The following is a 16,773-nucleotide window of genomic DNA, read 5'->3' on the forward strand; positions in this document are numbered from 1 at the left end:
TTAATTATACGCAATCGTAGGTATGGTTTTTGTAAAATAAAATCGGTTTTAAAATATTTTTATATAAAAATAAAAACATATTAGATTTCGTTAACTTAATAATCAAGTCTTCATTAAAGAACTAGTTAAGTTAGAAACAGTACGTAAAGTAGCTTAATTACCGTAAAACCTGTTGTTGTTAATATTTTTAAGGGCATAGGGGGGTTCACCTTGATTTTTACAAGTTGATCTTATTTTATAGAGTTTTATCTGAGCTATCAGACATTTTTAACCGCTTGAAAAAATTCAAAGTAATTTTTGATATATGAGCGATCAAAGTCGGTGACCTCAATAGGTTCCTAATAAAAGGCGCAAACTAAAAACGCGAAAAAAGACCATTTCACTTAAAATCTATCTCCTTCTTCATTTTTTAAGCAATCTTTTCAAATTTTCACAGAAAGTGTATTATTAAATTTAAAGAAGATTAAATGCAGGATTTTTTTTAATTTTGAAAATTAAATTTTTATTAAAAAAAAACTACCTATTTTTATTGTTTTTTTTATCTAAAATTTATATTTTTTAATATTTTTAAAATTCCAACATTCAAAGTCATTTAAACTATAGCAGGAATATTTCTTGAAAGTTTGAGGTCTCTAGCTCAAAAAATGAGGGTGAAGATAAATTTTTAGTGATTTTTTTTAATTTCCTAGAAAATTGACCCTGAAAAATTTGCGGTCCATACGCTTGTATCGGAAAAATTTTATAAAAATTACAATATCTCAAAAATTAAATGATATTTAATTATTCTATAAAAACTGGCTTGTAGTTTGTACTTAAAGCTTTCATATAAGATCCAATGTTATTTTTAGTAAAAAAAAAAATGTCGGACCCCCCTATGCCCTTAATGTTCTTTTTGGATATGGAAATATAACAAATCAAGCCAGAAACTTTTGAATTGCAAGATGAAAAATCTCCAGAACTCCAATTTATAAATCATCTTTTATAGCTAAAGCAAAAAACTGTTTTATCACTCGATTTATATGTCTTCGAAATAAATTTTAAATAATTTTTTATTCTTTCAAAGAAAATATTTTCAAACTAACATATATACTGTAAGTTTTGAATTTTTACACGGATCACAAAAAGTTTTAAATACAATTTTCTGCTCGAAGAGTTCAAAGGTGTGATGACCACCTCGATATTCAATAAAAATTTTGAAACTGTTATATTTATAGATTATATTAAAAACATTTTTATCTCTACATAACTTTATTTAATATATTAGTTTAATTAAATGATATAACTAAATACAATTGGACATTTAAAAGCAGCATAACATAAATTAAAACTCATAATGCTTTAAAATATTTACATTTGGTCTGTTGAATGCATCTTAAGAAGACAAAGCTAAATAAGACGACAAATTTACTCATAAACAAAATGCTTTATTTCAAACAATAACGAAATAGAAAATTGGTGAAAAGCCACCATGCCACATACAAACAGTAGAAACAAACACTCGGTAGTTAAAATAAAAATCTTGTAAAGTAACACTGCTGTTTTTTTTCTAACTTTTTTAGAAACTGACTCAAATAAGTCGACATTTTATTTGAAACTTTTAGTTAGAATTTTTTCAATGAACTGGAATTTTATTTAGTAATCATTTTATTACAGTACTCTTAGTTTTGATTTACATGTATATATGTATACTTAATGAGTCAATTTGTATATATAAGCAGTACAAGAAATAAGAAATACTATAAAAAAATTAAACTTACTTTTTTTTTTGATTACAAAATCGTTTATCACTTAGTTGTTATTAAGGCTTTTAAACATTTTTTTGTTTAGATGTAAAGGCTTTCTATTGTAAAACACATACTTTAGATACAAGATACATGAATAAGCAGTATAAACTTTGTTCGATCAAATTTTAGAACTTTTTTTAAAATTTTTGATTGTTTAGTATACATTTCTGCATAAAACTTTTAAACGCAAATTTAAATTACTAAAAAAACAATTAAACAGGATTGTGCGCTTGTAATTTGAATTGAACCATGAAAACTTTGTAAAGCGACTTTTTTTGTACGTAGAAGATCGGTTTTAGTAGCAGTGTCGTTCTAGGGTTTTCCCCTTACCCGAAGGTTTCCTGGGACGCGTAGGACATGTACAGGAACCCATCCTCGTCCTGCTCATCCTGGTACACTTCGGCGATGGTGGTGGACACCGAGACCATGGACCGGTTGCTGACCAGCAGGAAGAAAGCTTGCGACGGCGACAATTGTAACCTCCTCCTGAGTTGAAGTTGTTACTTATCAAAACTAGACAAGCCAATTTTTTATTAGAAAACGATTTCTATACTTTATAAAGTATAGCTGTCATACATTGTTATCAATTTTCTATTTTTTTAATTTTATAAACGATTTAATATTTATTTTCACAGATAATAATATAGTAGAAAAAAAATTGTTGTATAAAACTATTATTTTACTGTCTTTTATTTTTGAACAAAATCACGCTTTTTGTCACAAGTACTTTTGTTTATTTGCAAAACATAATCAAATGGATACGTTCTATTTTAATAAGCCTTATTCACTTGAAATTTTTTTGTAAACAAACAAAAGTACTTGTGACAAAAACGTTATTTTGTTCAAAAATTAAAGACAGTGAAATGATATTTTTATATTACAATTTGTTCCCTACTAAAAATTCTTAGTTTATTGTCCAAACAAATAGTTCACATTTATCTTGGACACCGGTGGAAAAACGGTAATAATTGTAGTTATAAAATAGTACCAATGGGAATTTTTTTTTGACCTCATCTACAGTTACATGATTCAAATTACGATAATTCAAATTATTAAAAAAAAACTTTAAAGGGCCAAAATTCAAATTTTTTTTATATATCTTAAGAATTAAAACAAACCTTTCGAAGATTTAAATTATAAGATTATGATGGTAAAAAAAATTAAACAAAAAACATTCATAAAAACAAATTAATATTTACTAAAAATTACTATTATTATAAATAAACTAATACTAAATTGTATACATTATAGATTATAGTAAGTTTTGAAATTTATCTTAGCCATATTTCAAAAATAGGTAAAAATATTAGTAAAAATAAATGCTTATGAAGTTTTATCAAGATTACAATAGTAAAGTTTTTTTAATTTAAAAAAATAATGGTTAACAATAACTCAGATTTATCAAAATTTGAAAAGTCGTGCACCCATTATATATTTACGATGTGGAAGATAAAGTTTTAAATATAATATATTAAGTAGCAGTCATACTTCTAAAAAAGTAAAAATAACAAAAAAAAAATTATAAGTAGAGAGCAAAACAAAAATACAGCAGAAAAAGCAATAAACTAAAAACCAAAACGTCCAATATCGTATATCTAAAGTTTCAAAATACTTATTTACAAACTATATTGAAATTTAAATCTATAAATAAACAAAAACAACAAATTCAACTAGTGACGTCAGATAAAGGAAGTTCAAACGTAATCATTCATCACAATTTGTTAATACGCACAGAACGCGTATTCAAAAGATATAAAAAGCAAAATATCTTGCGGTGACAAAACACAAACGTAACTTATGAGTCACATGCAAAAAAAAATTTATAGTCATATGATAGCTATATTGCATAATTTATATTTCAAATTAGTTCTTACGTAAAAAATGTTTTAGTAAGACCAAAAGCATCAAAGTTAACATTTTAAACACTAAATTGACTTTTCTAAAAGAGTTAAACTTTTCAAAAACTAACTGTCAAGTAAAGTTTCACCATAAAAGTGCATAAAAGTATTCGGCAAACTACGTTTTGAGAAAAGTATGTAGATTATAACGTTTTTAAAACATTTTATCTACCAGTTGTAATTAATATTGAACTATAGACTGATTCACGAATTTATGTTAACAACAAACCTTATAATTCTCACCAGGTCGCACATCGATACATGTTCAGGAACCAGAAATTTCGTTTTGTCAAGCACGGGCAGAGACTTTTCTCCCTTGTATCTTTCAATTATCACCTAACACGTAAAACTATAGTCAAAAACAAAAATTGTAAAGTTGTTTTTTACAAGCGATTATTGAAATTTATTTCTTGATTATATACAAATTAAAAAAAAAGTGTTTAAGGTCGTTTAAAAGCTAACAACTATACTATTAGTAGTATTTATGTTTGGTTTGCCCATAATTAGAAAATTAGCCCTTAATGATTTATACAACCTATTTATACGCAACATGACGTAGTGGTCAAGTTAATTAAAATATTATTGAACAATTATAAGTATAGATGACATAATATAATATAAGATTAAAATTTTAATTTATACTACAATTACATAGTTATGTAAATAAGAAATAAAAACTTTTAACAAAAACTAGTTATTCATATACTACTATGTCACCATATTTAAACTTACTGGTATCTTATTTGGGTGTTCTTTTTTAATTTGTTTTACATCGTTCAGTCTTTCAGCTGTTTTGAAAATAAATCATAAACAAAAGATAATTTAGGTAAAAAATATAAATATCTTGTATAAACAAAAAGTATTCTTTTTAAATTCAAAGACATAACTAAATATTATTAACATAAACTAAACTAGACACTTACTATTTATATAAAATTAGTACTGTGATTGATAAATTTTTTCATACATAGTATAAAAGTTTAGTTTTAAAAATGTGTAGTTTTTTATGAAACAGAATATTTTTTAACATAAAAACATATTTTAAAACAAAAATGGTATGGTGCAAATAATTATAACAAAAACAAATTATAATTAAGTAAAAGTAAAGAAAACCTTTGAAAAACTATTTTATTATAGCATACACCTAAATATTTTAAAGTTAAAGGTATTATATGTAGTTAACTATATTATGTTATTAAATAATGCCTTAAAAAAGAACTTTTGTATACTTATGTTTGTTTTAGATACAATGTGTTTATTTCACTTTTCTACGTTTATGACAACTAAATATATTATTATTATTATTATTAAATTGTTTATTGTGCAATGTTAGACTCAGGCATCGAAACTTGAGCCACTTAAACAGCACACATCAAAATATTTTAAATGTTTAGTATATATTCTTTTTAATATTAACAGAGTTCATAGTTCATAGAAGGTTCACAAATGGTAAGTGAATTTTTGGTGACTAAAATATCGAACACATGTTATACGTAGTTGTATAAAGCTGGACTTATTAAACTTTGTTTATTTCCAGCTCCAATTTCCAGCTAAAAACTAAACGAGTTCAAATGCGCCCTGTGTTAGATAAACCATAAACATTACATGAACACACTTCTACATTAAAAACTTATTAAACTGCACAAAAAAACCTCCATATATGACTGTTTTTACCAATTTTCTTTAACAATGTATAAAGTTCAATTTTTTGGATTTATTGTTATTATTATTTGTTCAAGTCAAAGGTGATTTGAGGGAAACTTAGGGGTATATTAACGAGGACCATATAGTTCAAAAATCCCATTGCAAATCTAATCTACATGTTTACTAGGCTAGAACACATACATAAGGAATACTAAAAATAAATTTTCAGAACTTTTGTGGATAGGCATTGGGAAATAACTTGTTTTAAGACTTACTTTTATAGCATTATTTGGATGCCTGGTACTAATACATATTCAATTAGCAATAGTCAATTTTTAGTGATTTTCGTGATCATTATTGTTCATTCTAGTGAAGAAGGAAAGCTTGAAATACTTTTTTATGGTGTCAAAGATTTAAGGCCATAGGGGGGGGGGGGGATAAACCATGTTGATCTGATTTTGTAGAGTTTTTTCTAAGCTTCAAGAAGATTTTTATCGCTTTAAAAAATTCAAATTATTTTTTGAAATATGACCAGTCAAAGTTGAGCCCCATAATAGGTTCCATATGGGAAGGGAAAACTAAAACAACAAAAAAATACTATTTTATTTAAAACCTATCTTCTTCTAAATTTTTCAAGCAACCTTCTTCAAACTTTCACAGTTTAATCTTTATACAATAACAAAAAAACGTAAAAATTTTGTAAAAAAATTTTTTTTGAAAAAAAAGATTTTTTTTTATTTTTTGTTATAAATTTTGTTTTTAAACTATTAAAATTTATATTTGGTTTTTGATGATTTTTTCTTTTAATATCAGGAACATTTCCTGAAAATTTGAAGAAGATTGCTTGAAAAATAAAGTAAGAGATACATTTTTAGTGATTTTTAAAATTTCTAAAAAATTGATTCCCAAAAGTGTGCAGTCCATACATTTGTATCGGAAACTTTTTACAAAAAATAAAATATCTTAAAAGTTAAATGATATTTTTGAATTCTATAAAAACTGGCTTGTAGTTTGTACTTAAAGCTTTCATAAAAAATCCAAATTTAATATTTGTAAAAAAAATGTGTTGGACCCCTCCTCCTATGGTATTAAACAACATTAATCTTAAAAAAATAGACCATCAAGAAGCATTGGAAGATCCACAACTGGAAATATGGTATAAACACTTGCTTTAAATCAACAATAATAAGTATTTAAGACCAAACATGTTTTCACTGACAAATCGATAAAAGAAGTTGTTTAATTAATTTTAAATGTTGTTTTAGATCAGGGGCCGGTAGCTTTTTATAAGTAGTAGGCCAAATTTTCTATAAAATTGCTTGCTATAAAAAAAAAAAAACTTCTAAGACCTCAGTTATTTAAAGCAACTGTAGTAAGCAACAGAAAAAACTTTGACAAAGTAAGAGTAATAAAGCATAAGCAATTACAAACTGTGAAATTAACAGCAAAATGTAAGTTTTTACCACACAATTTGTTTTTAAATTACTTAAAAAAAAGTATTTTTAGCTTAAGTATACCTCTGAGTACAAACTTATACTTAAAAAAACACATTTGGCCCACAAGCCAAATTTGACCGAAAGGTCGCAGTTTGCTGACTCTGCTCGAGATGATCTTAGGTCTTATTAACTCAATGATAAAAACTAATGAGCCAGTTATTTAGTATTTGGCCATAAGACCATGAAGACTGTCAAAATACTTCAATAGATTCAATTTATACAACAACAACTAATATTCTAGCACATAGCAATAAACTGATTGTGGAAAACCAAAGTCTGGGTAATTGATATTTGTTTATTTGCATTCTGAAAGTTATTCAAAATATTTTTATAAATCAAAATGTAACTTTTGATACAAATTCATTTACAATAAGATATTTAATAAAAACATTTATATGCCATTGGATTTTTTTATGTTATTTGTAATAACTACAATTTAGTTTTTAATAACTCTTTTCTTTGTACTTAAATAAACTAAAAAATTACTATCGTAACATATGTTTAATAACAATGCTATACTGTGATAGCTTAATGAACAAAAGTCCTTATACTTTTAGTATTTAGTCAGTGTGAAGGAAAGCACGAAAAATATAAAACTTAATTCTAGAATTCCAATAAACTAGCACAATTAGTATTTCTATAAACTTATATAAATCTTTGTATGTGGTTTTTTTTTCGAAAGTTAAGATGAAAATCAATTTATACATCTTTAATTCAAATTAGTATACTTTTTATAATAAACACTACAACCAAATGTTGAGTTTTCAAAGGTATTTTTTCTAATACCTTAAGTAAAGTATAAAAACTAGTAATTAAGCATTTAAAAAATAACAAATAATTAACTTTGTTAGTTTAAACAAAACATTTAAAAATATTAAATAAGTATTGATTAAAAACTAAATTTTAAACTTACTGAATGTTCTTCTCAATTTAAATGATTTTTCCATTGTAACTTGGCTTTGTTAAACAAGAAGTTGACAAACAACAAATAAAACAACTATTATCAATATTGCTGAAAAAAAAAATTTTTCTTAGTTTAATGGTAGATTAATACATTTTGTTTAGTAGGCAGTTAACTAAAGAAGATTGTTAGTAAAAATTGTAAATATCATTTTAAGTTGTAATAAATAATAAGTATAGATTTTTCACCGTATTACAATTTAAATGTACTACATTTAACGCTTAAGTATTTAAATAGTCAGATTATATAAAACATATAGTATCTACTAATCACTATTAATTTATAGTCAGGGTTTCCAAAGATTTTTTGAAAATTCTTTTCAGGTTTTTTAAAGAACAAGCTTTTTGGTACATTTTGAGTATATAACTAAAATAAAGGTAAAAGACTGTCTTAAATAGTATAAAAACATTGAAAAGATATAGTAAAACTACTTTAAATGTTTTTTAACTAAAAAAAAATCATTGATACAAAAATACTCTATCTATATGATAGATTTTATGTATCTAATCGAAACTTCATTACTTTACATGCAAGAATTACATAGTCTAAAATTTTAGGTTTTTTAGTGATTTATATTCAAAATTCCATACTTTTTCAAAATCTCTCAAATTCCAGATTTTTTGCCTAAATTGTCTAATTCCAGATTTTTATAGGATTGCAGAACTTTTGGCAAACATGTATCTAATGATGTAAAAAATATTTTACTAACAATATAACTTAGTAATAATACACAAAATTGTTACAACTTATAGAGTTAAAAAATGTTATTTATTAAAACAAAAATAAAACTGTTTTACATAATATCATGACTCTGTTGACATAGATATATAATAGTTGCAAAAAAAAAATTCTAAGACAAAACAATTAGATAAAAACAATGAACAATTTATGGCTGTACACTATCATTCAGCTTTAGTTGCACGCACGGCTCTATAAAACACTTATTAGCTTAGTATAAAAAATTAAAGTTAAAATGTTCATTAATAATTTAACAAAAGTTGAGAATAAACATAAGTTGTTTGATATAATCTGTGATGAAGCTTTATAATAAACCTCTCAAAGTAGCTGAAAATTAATTTAAAAAACATCTTTTCTTGTGTTATGAAAGTGTTAATTTAACAGTAAAAAAATTTATATAAATCAAAAAACCTTTTATAAGAGTATAGGGGAAGGGTTAAAGGCACCTTTTTATTTGTTAATCTTACTTTAGAAATCTTCCGTTTAGTTAACAGTATCTTATAGTGAAAATTAGTTTTTAAGATATGAGTGGACAAAACTGAAAAATTTGTAGAATTTTTATGGAAGGGCAAAGTAAAAAAGTTATATTTACTATGACTTTTTAATTAAATTCAATATTCTCCACACACAGTTTGAAAGCAGTCTCTCTCAAACTTTTCAATTTAATCTTTGAATCAGTTTAATTTGTTAATAAACAATCTATTGATAAATTTCAAAATTTTGATCTTTTTTTCAAAAAATTTATTCTTCTTTTTTTTTTTATTAATTACTACAATAGAGTTTTTTTCTTGAAATGCAAGAAACCTTTACTTTATAAACTGAGGTCCATGGCTTAACAATGAAGAAAAATATACACTTTAGTAAATTTATTGAAATTCAAATAAAGTTGATCTTCTTTTTTTTTATCTTATCAGGGTTGCAAATTTTTGTAAATTTCCTCCAGGTTTTCTGAATTTCTTCAAGGATTTAAAAAAAACAAGTTTTTTTGTTGTTTTTAGTAAAAAAATAAACTTTACTAAAAAAAAAAAGCTTTTAATAGTAAAACAACAATGAAAACATACTTTAAAGCTACTTTAAATGTTTCTGTTAATGTGTTTCTTAATGAAAAACAAAATTTTTAAAACAAATTTTTTTTATCTAAAAGATAGATTTTTTTATCTAATTGAATTTTTTCGTTTTAAATGTAAAAACGGTGTAAAATTGCAGGTTTTTACAGAATTTTTTGTTGTTTTTGTTGGAAATTCCAGGTTTTTTTTTTAATTTTTTGAATTCGAGTTCTCTCAAGGTTTTTTGCCTAAATTGTCAAATGCAAGGTTTTTCTAGGCTTTTCCAGAATTTAAGGTTTTTTGGTAGCGTTGTTTTATACATTTATATCAGTTTTTTTTATCTCAAAAGTTAACTTTTGTTTTAAAAATTATCTTTTAGTATATAACCTAAGATTTCAAAGAACAGCTAAGATTAATTTTATAAAAAATGTTTGACCTCCCCTATACCCATAATTCTATTTGCATTTTGTTTGACTTTTTCAAAATAAAAACTATGAACTCTTATCTTTGCTCAAACTTAATATTCAGCTTTTCTGCAACATCCATAGTGAGCAAACCATGAATCTTTAAATCTTCTTCCTTATCAAAAGAAGTCATCCTAAACTTTCTTACCAAATAAATAAGAACCACTTTGATTTCTTGCATAGCAAAGCGCTGCCCAACACAATTCCTCAAGCCGGCAGAAAACGGAATGAACGCAAAATTTGATCTTTCAGATTTCATCCTGTTATCAGTAGTATGCCTTTCAGGTATGAATTTGTCAGGATTATCCCAAATATCAGGATGTCTGTGGATGAAGTTTATAAAAATGGTCAAGCTTGCTCCTTTTGGCACCACTTGTCCGTCTATTACACAGTCCTCTTCAAGTTTTCTTCCAATTGATGGAGCAGGAGGGTATAGTCTTAAAACTTCCTTTACAACCAAGTCCAGATACTCCAAACTGGCAATTTGGTCCAAAGAAATGTCACAGTCCAGTTGACCTCCAAAATTGGTTTCAATTTCATCAAAAAGTTTTTCCTGAACTTTTGGATGTCTTCCCAACAAATAAGTAGCCCACATGAGCGCCAGGGAAGATGTGTCATGACCGGCAAACATGAAAGTGTCAACTTCGGCCTGAATTTCCTCTGCTGTCAGTTTTTGACCGTTTTCAAAAGTGGCCTGGACCAGCACGTCCAGGAACACTCTTCTCTTGTTGTTTGTTGGTTGGCTGGTGTCAGACAGCTTCCTATCAATCACTTCTCTTGTAAATTTATGCAAGTTCTCAACAACTGTTTGTTGCCGCCTTCCTGTCTCTGTCATATTGAACAAAATATCTGGAACCAGCAGTGGATTCAGCATTCTTTTTCCAATAAATACTCCCATTCTAGTAAAAAAAAAACGCTGAAAATTAAATTTTTACTGTTTATTTTTTAAATCTGCGCTTTAAAAATAATTTAAATTTAACTACTTACTATTAGATAAGCTAGAATATTTTTATATGTTATTAGTTTACTTAGTTTTAGAATAGTAAAAGCTTCCAATAAGTATGAATACTATTTTTGCTTACTTAAATAAAAAGTTGATAGAAAAAAGAAGCATCTATAAAATTTTAAATATTAAACAGCTATGAACAGTTTGTTTAAAAACAAATATAAGAAAAAAAATAGATATATATATATTTATTACAAGAATTTTAAAGTAAAATGCTGATCCACTTATTCGGACGCTCTCTTATATGGACAGTTTTAGTCAAGAAGACAATTCAAAAAAACTCATATTTCACACACATTTTTGTGTGATACAACTATTTAAGCTTTCATGCTGTAAGAAGACTTTAAGTAGTTTTATAAATTCTGCAATTTAGTTCATTAATATGAAGTAATAATACAACTAAATCTTACACTAAAACTTAGTTCAAAACTATTTTAGTTATCAAAACCTTTGTGTGTAAAGTAAGTAAGTTAGAAAAAAAATTTAACAAAGTTATAAAATTATGACTAATTTTTTTTCAATCTTTTAAAGTTTTTTTGATAGCTGACTAAATTTTAAGTTTTTTTCAGAATATGGATGTATAACAGTTCTTTTATGTTAGATTTTTAATTCAAACTATATTATAAAAGTTGTTAATCCAAACACTTTTTGTTTAAGATAAGGTGCATGACAATTTTTATAAACAAATTATATAAGTCTGACACACTCAGCATATCAGGTTTTAGAAACAGACAAGACATCAAAAAATAAAAACGAGTTGCACTAGTTATTGAAAATAAACTAGAAGTTTGTAAAATAATGTACTTAGTCTTATATAATGGAACAGTATGGCATAGGCAGGTTGGCTTTGTACAACATTTTGAAAAGTGAAAAAGTTTAAAGCAGAAAAAGAGGAGCTGAATTTTTATTATTTATTATGCATTTCATAATATTCATCAGTTATATAACATTATAAAAAAAACTTTTGTACTTATCTGGAAAAATGCTTATCCGGACATGTTTACAGAAAAATTTTGCCTAACATGTCCAGATAAGTGAATAAGCACTGTACTACTTTTTAGCTACTGTTACTAGTGTTAGGTATAGGGAGTACAGCACATTTTTTTAGTCATATTGTAATATTCATTCAAGTACATATGATTTGGATATGTTTTTGCTTCATTAATAAGAATCTGTAAAAAAAATAAGAAAAATTATTTTAAAAAAAGTTTGCTGCCCAAAAAACTTATTTCACCCTAAAAATCACATACTTTTTGATTTTTTGACTTAAACAATAATAAAATAACTTATACATGTTCTAGACTTATAATTTATGTCTTAAATGAAAGCTTATACTTATTAAATTATATTTAAAGACATATTAACTGCTTTTGATGTCTTATGGCGTCATAATCACCCTAAATGTGCAAAATTTGTCTGTAAAATGTAGGGGTAGGGATTACAGCACATTTTTTTGGTCATATTTTAAAATTCAAACAAGTACATATGATTCGGATGTGTTTTTGCTTAGTTAAAAAGAATCTAAAAAAATATATATAATTTTACAAAAAAAAAAAGTTGCTGCCCATAAAAACTGATTTCAACCCAAAAAATCACATATTTTTTGATTTTTTGACTTAAACAGTTATAAAATTACTTATACATGTCCTGGACTTATAACTTAGATCTTAAATTAAAGCTTAAAATTATAGGCATAAACTTAAGACATTTCAACTGCTTTTGTTGTATTATGACGTCATTGTTACACTAAATATGCAAATCTTGTCTGTAAAATTGTACTTTATTTTCTAATATAACAAGAAAATTCTTCTGCTGTTTTACTTTTAGTTTTTTGATTTAGAATATAAAATATGTCAAGTCAGCTAGGCAGAAAGATATTACTGATGTAATGTCATTTCAATTGCATGTTGATATATATATATGTATATAAAATACATTTTAAATCACTTTCCGTTATTAGAAATTATGATTATTGGGAGCACCTTTCTAAGAGTTAAAGATCTAGACTTATATATCATAGATAGAAAGTGCATGTAAATTTATTAAAATAAGTGTAATTTTATTCTTTAAATTTAATAATATTTATTTAATATAACAATAAATGTTTATCTGTATTATTCTTTTAGCTTTAAGTATGTTATTGTTTTCAAATTACTATTATTTAAAGTTTATAAAGTATTGTACATCTAAATAAATTAAAACTTAATTTGTTAGTTACTTTAAATCTTTTTATTCTCTAATTTCAAAGCTTTTTATCAAATCTTTTTTAGTGTTAAACTCATAGAAGTCAATTGTTATTGTATTTACTTATATAAAATGCTGTCAATAATTATAATTTCTATAACGGAAAGTGATTTAAAATATATTATATATATATAATTTATTGAAATAGCGATTTTAAAAATTCTGGAACATGTGTTTCATAAAGACAAAGAAGATCTTCTTTGTCTTTATGAAACATATGTTCCAGAATTTTTAAAATTGCTATTTCAATAAATTATTTAAAAGCCCTTCAAGTGGGCTCAGTAGAAAGTGTTTAAGTTTGAACATTAACCTTATTTTATATATATATATATATATTTATCAACATGCAATTGAAATGACATTACATCAGTAATATCTTTCTGCCTAGCTGACTTGACATATTTTATATTCTAAATCAAAAAACTAAAAGTAAAACAGCAGAAGAATTTTCTTTTTATATTAGAAAATAAAGTACAATTTTACAGACAAGATTTGCATATTTAGAGTAACAATGACGTCATAATACAACAAAAGCAGTTGAAATGTCTTAAGTTTATGCCTATAATTTTAAGCTTTAATTTAAGACACAAATTATAAGTCTAGGACATGTATAAGTAATTTAATTACTGTTTTAGTCAAAAACTCAAAAAATATGTGATTTTTGGGCAGCAACTTTTTTTTCCTAATTTTTTTTTTTTAATATTCTTTTTAGCTAAGCAAAAACACATCCGAATCATATGTACTTATTTGAATTTTATAATATGACCAAAAAAATGTGCTGTAATCCCTGCCCCTACATTTTACAGACAAATTTTACACATTTAGGGTGATTATGACGTCATAAGACATCAAAAGCAGTTAATATGTCTTTTAATATATGTCAATAAGTATACACTTTCATTTAAGACATAAATTATAAGTCTAGGACATGTATAAGTGATTTAATTACTGTTTAAGTCAAAAAATCGAAATGTATGTGATTTTAGGGGGTGAGATTAGTTTTTTGGGCTGCAAATTTTTTTTTTGTTTTTTATTTTCTTTTTTTCAGACTTTTCTTAATAAAGCAAAAACATATCCAAATCATATGTACTCATAAGTCAAGCAAAAATCACCCAAGTACTCCCTACCCCTACTAGTGTGCTGTAAATTTACATTCAACTGTAAGTAAAACAAAAAATTATTCATTCAACATTTAAGTTAAAAAAACTTATAATGTGTTAAAATAATTATATTTTAGAAGTTAATAAAATTATTTTTAGAAAATTTGTAAATTGTTTTTTACACAAAATTGCATATAAATAACACAACTCACTCTTCAACTAGGCGTATGTATTTACAATTTCTATCTTCTAATTGAGAATTAATTTTAACACCCATTGCTGTTTCACAAATTATGTCAAGTGCAAGGCGTTTCAATCTGCTCTTAGGATCAACAACTTCATTGTTTGCTATCAGCTCTGCAACTTTGTCTGTGAAAATACGAGCCTGTTCGTTCATTACAGACAAAAAACTCTTTAAGATTTCATAGTGAAAGCTTGGCGTAATGATTTTCCTTTGCTTATGCCACTTTTTACCAGTGGAAAAACCTAACCCATCTTTGGTCCAGTCTCTTAAAAATTTGTAGTTGTCAGACTTTGTTATGTTGGTGGTGCTGGTCAAAAGCACTTCTGCTGCATTGGGGTGAACAACAATAACCTGTGCCACAGGACCTAACCATAGGACCCCAAACTCCATATCTTTATTTGCAATATCTTGGCATTTGCTAGTGAAATAAGACAACATACTGTCAGCTTCACTTGGTATTCCTATGGCATGTCCTCTAATTGGACAGTAAGGTCCAGGAATTACAGGTAACTGTTTTAATCTAAAGTTTTTTTTGTGCACCCAGTAGACCAAAGTAAAAATTGATAAAGAAAAAACAACAAGGACTTCAAGAAACATTGCTGTTGGCTATTTTTGTTTAAAACATTGTTTCTGAAAAAAGCATACAATAAAAGTTTATTCAAACTAATTAAAAGTTAAAAAACTAGATACAGAGTTGTCAAAAGTTTTTGAGAAGATTTTTCTAGGTTTTCTGAACTTCTTCAACCCTTTTGAAAGTAAAAGTTCTTGGATTTTTTTTTAGTATTAAATTAAATTCAAGGTAGAAAACTGTTCTAAATAGTATAACAATATTGTAAAGATACTGTTAAGCTACTTTAAATGTGTTTTTTTTTTAATTGAAAAATTGATGTTCCAAATTGAAATTTCATCACTTTACAAGTATAAACAATTAAAAATTCCAGGTTTTTTAGTGATTTTGTTAATATTAAAGTTTTTTTAGCCTAACTTTAAAAATTATAGGTTTTTCAAGGTTTTTTGGCAACACTATATAGTACTTATTAATTGTATTTTGATAAAAACATTGCATAAAAACTAATATTCGACGTCATAATATTCTATTTGTTTCTTACTGTAGTTTTTTTTTACAGAACTTTATGGAGTTGTGTTAATTTTTTAACAAAGAGAAACATATGTTTTTTGAATAAAGAAAAGTACCGCACAGATTCTTAGATTTTCAAATATTTTATAAATCCAAAAGCTTTTTCAAAGAAAAAAGTGCTGAGGATTTTATCTCTTTTATTTTATGGAAAATTCATTTGTGATTAAAGATAGAGTTGCCACTGTAGCAGAGGGATGTTGGTATACTTAAGTGAATTTTTGAAAATTTTGTCTCTTAGAAGGCCCTAATTTTTTTTAATTAAATTTAAGGTTGTTATAAACTTAGTAAAGTTACCATAACAAATTACATTTTAAAAAGAAGTATAGTTAACACACAATCTGTTGTGCAAAGAACTTTTCCTTAACTGTACTACTGTGCTCAGAATTCTAATAGTTAAAGGACAATTTACTAAATTTACTGTACATACTCACATACACTTACTTAAAAGTGTCAGCTTTTTTGTTTGTATTATTGTACTTAAGTGTTATAGATTTTTTTTATTAGTTGAGTAAGGTTTGCTTGTAAAAGTTTTTTGTGAAAATTATGTATAGTTTATAGTGTCTTGATTACTTTAATCAAAAAGAATTTGTTATAAATACTGTAAGGTGCAGGAGCAGAATTTTAGTAGACCAATATAAGGATCTAAGACTGGGTTTCCCAAACTTTTTTTCAAATGGCCACCTTTAAAGAAATTAAAAAAGCTATGGTCCTCTTGTACCAAGATTACTCGAAAACAACCATAAAAAACACTTAAGACCTTTTTTTTCTGCTCTTCATTAGTATGACTTTTTAGATATATTTATTTTGGTAAAAAGTTTTTGATACAATTATATAGACGACCAAACACATGTTTTCATATTATTAATTTTCTCAGAATAAAAAAAATATTTTAAATTTTTTTGTTGAGCTAGAAATCTCAAATTTTCAAGAAAGATCTCTTAAATAGTTTTAAAAGAAATTAATAGTTAAATTTTCTTTTTATTATTAATAAAAAAATCTTAGATAAAATG

The 16,773-nt window shown here is 25.5% G+C and overlaps 2 protein-coding genes across 2 annotated transcripts; both read right to left on the bottom strand.

Annotated features, from left to right (window-relative positions):
- Positions 1-1,403: 1,403 nt before the first annotated feature.
- On the bottom strand, positions 1,404-7,864 carry LOC145840686 (microtubule-associated protein 1 light chain 3 beta-like). Its single transcript, XM_082948011.1, has 4 exons — positions 7,736-7,864; positions 4,415-4,470; positions 3,912-4,018; positions 1,404-2,270 (listed from the first exon to the last, which is right to left on the bottom strand). The coding sequence occupies exons 1-4, from the start codon at positions 7,767-7,769 to the stop codon at positions 2,111-2,113; spliced, it is 357 nt and encodes a 118-aa protein (XP_082804137.1). The 5' UTR covers positions 7,770-7,864; the 3' UTR covers positions 1,404-2,110.
- A 106-nt stretch (positions 7,865-7,970) lies between these two features.
- Positions 7,971-15,251, bottom strand: LOC145840685 (cytochrome P450 4V2-like). The gene is made up of 2 exons (XM_082948010.1): positions 14,594-15,251; positions 7,971-10,930 (listed from the first exon to the last, which is right to left on the bottom strand). The coding sequence occupies exons 1-2, from the start codon at positions 15,220-15,222 to the stop codon at positions 10,069-10,071; spliced, it is 1,491 nt and encodes a 496-aa protein (XP_082804136.1). The 5' UTR covers positions 15,223-15,251; the 3' UTR covers positions 7,971-10,068.
- Positions 15,252-16,773: the final 1,522 nt, after the last annotated feature.

The sequence above is a fragment of the Thalia democratica genome, chromosome 7 (genome assembly GCF_965202585.1).
Source record: "Thalia democratica chromosome 7, ktThaDemo2.hap1.1, whole genome shotgun sequence".
Lineage (NCBI taxonomy): Eukaryota > Metazoa > Chordata > Thaliacea > Salpida > Salpidae > Thalia > Thalia democratica.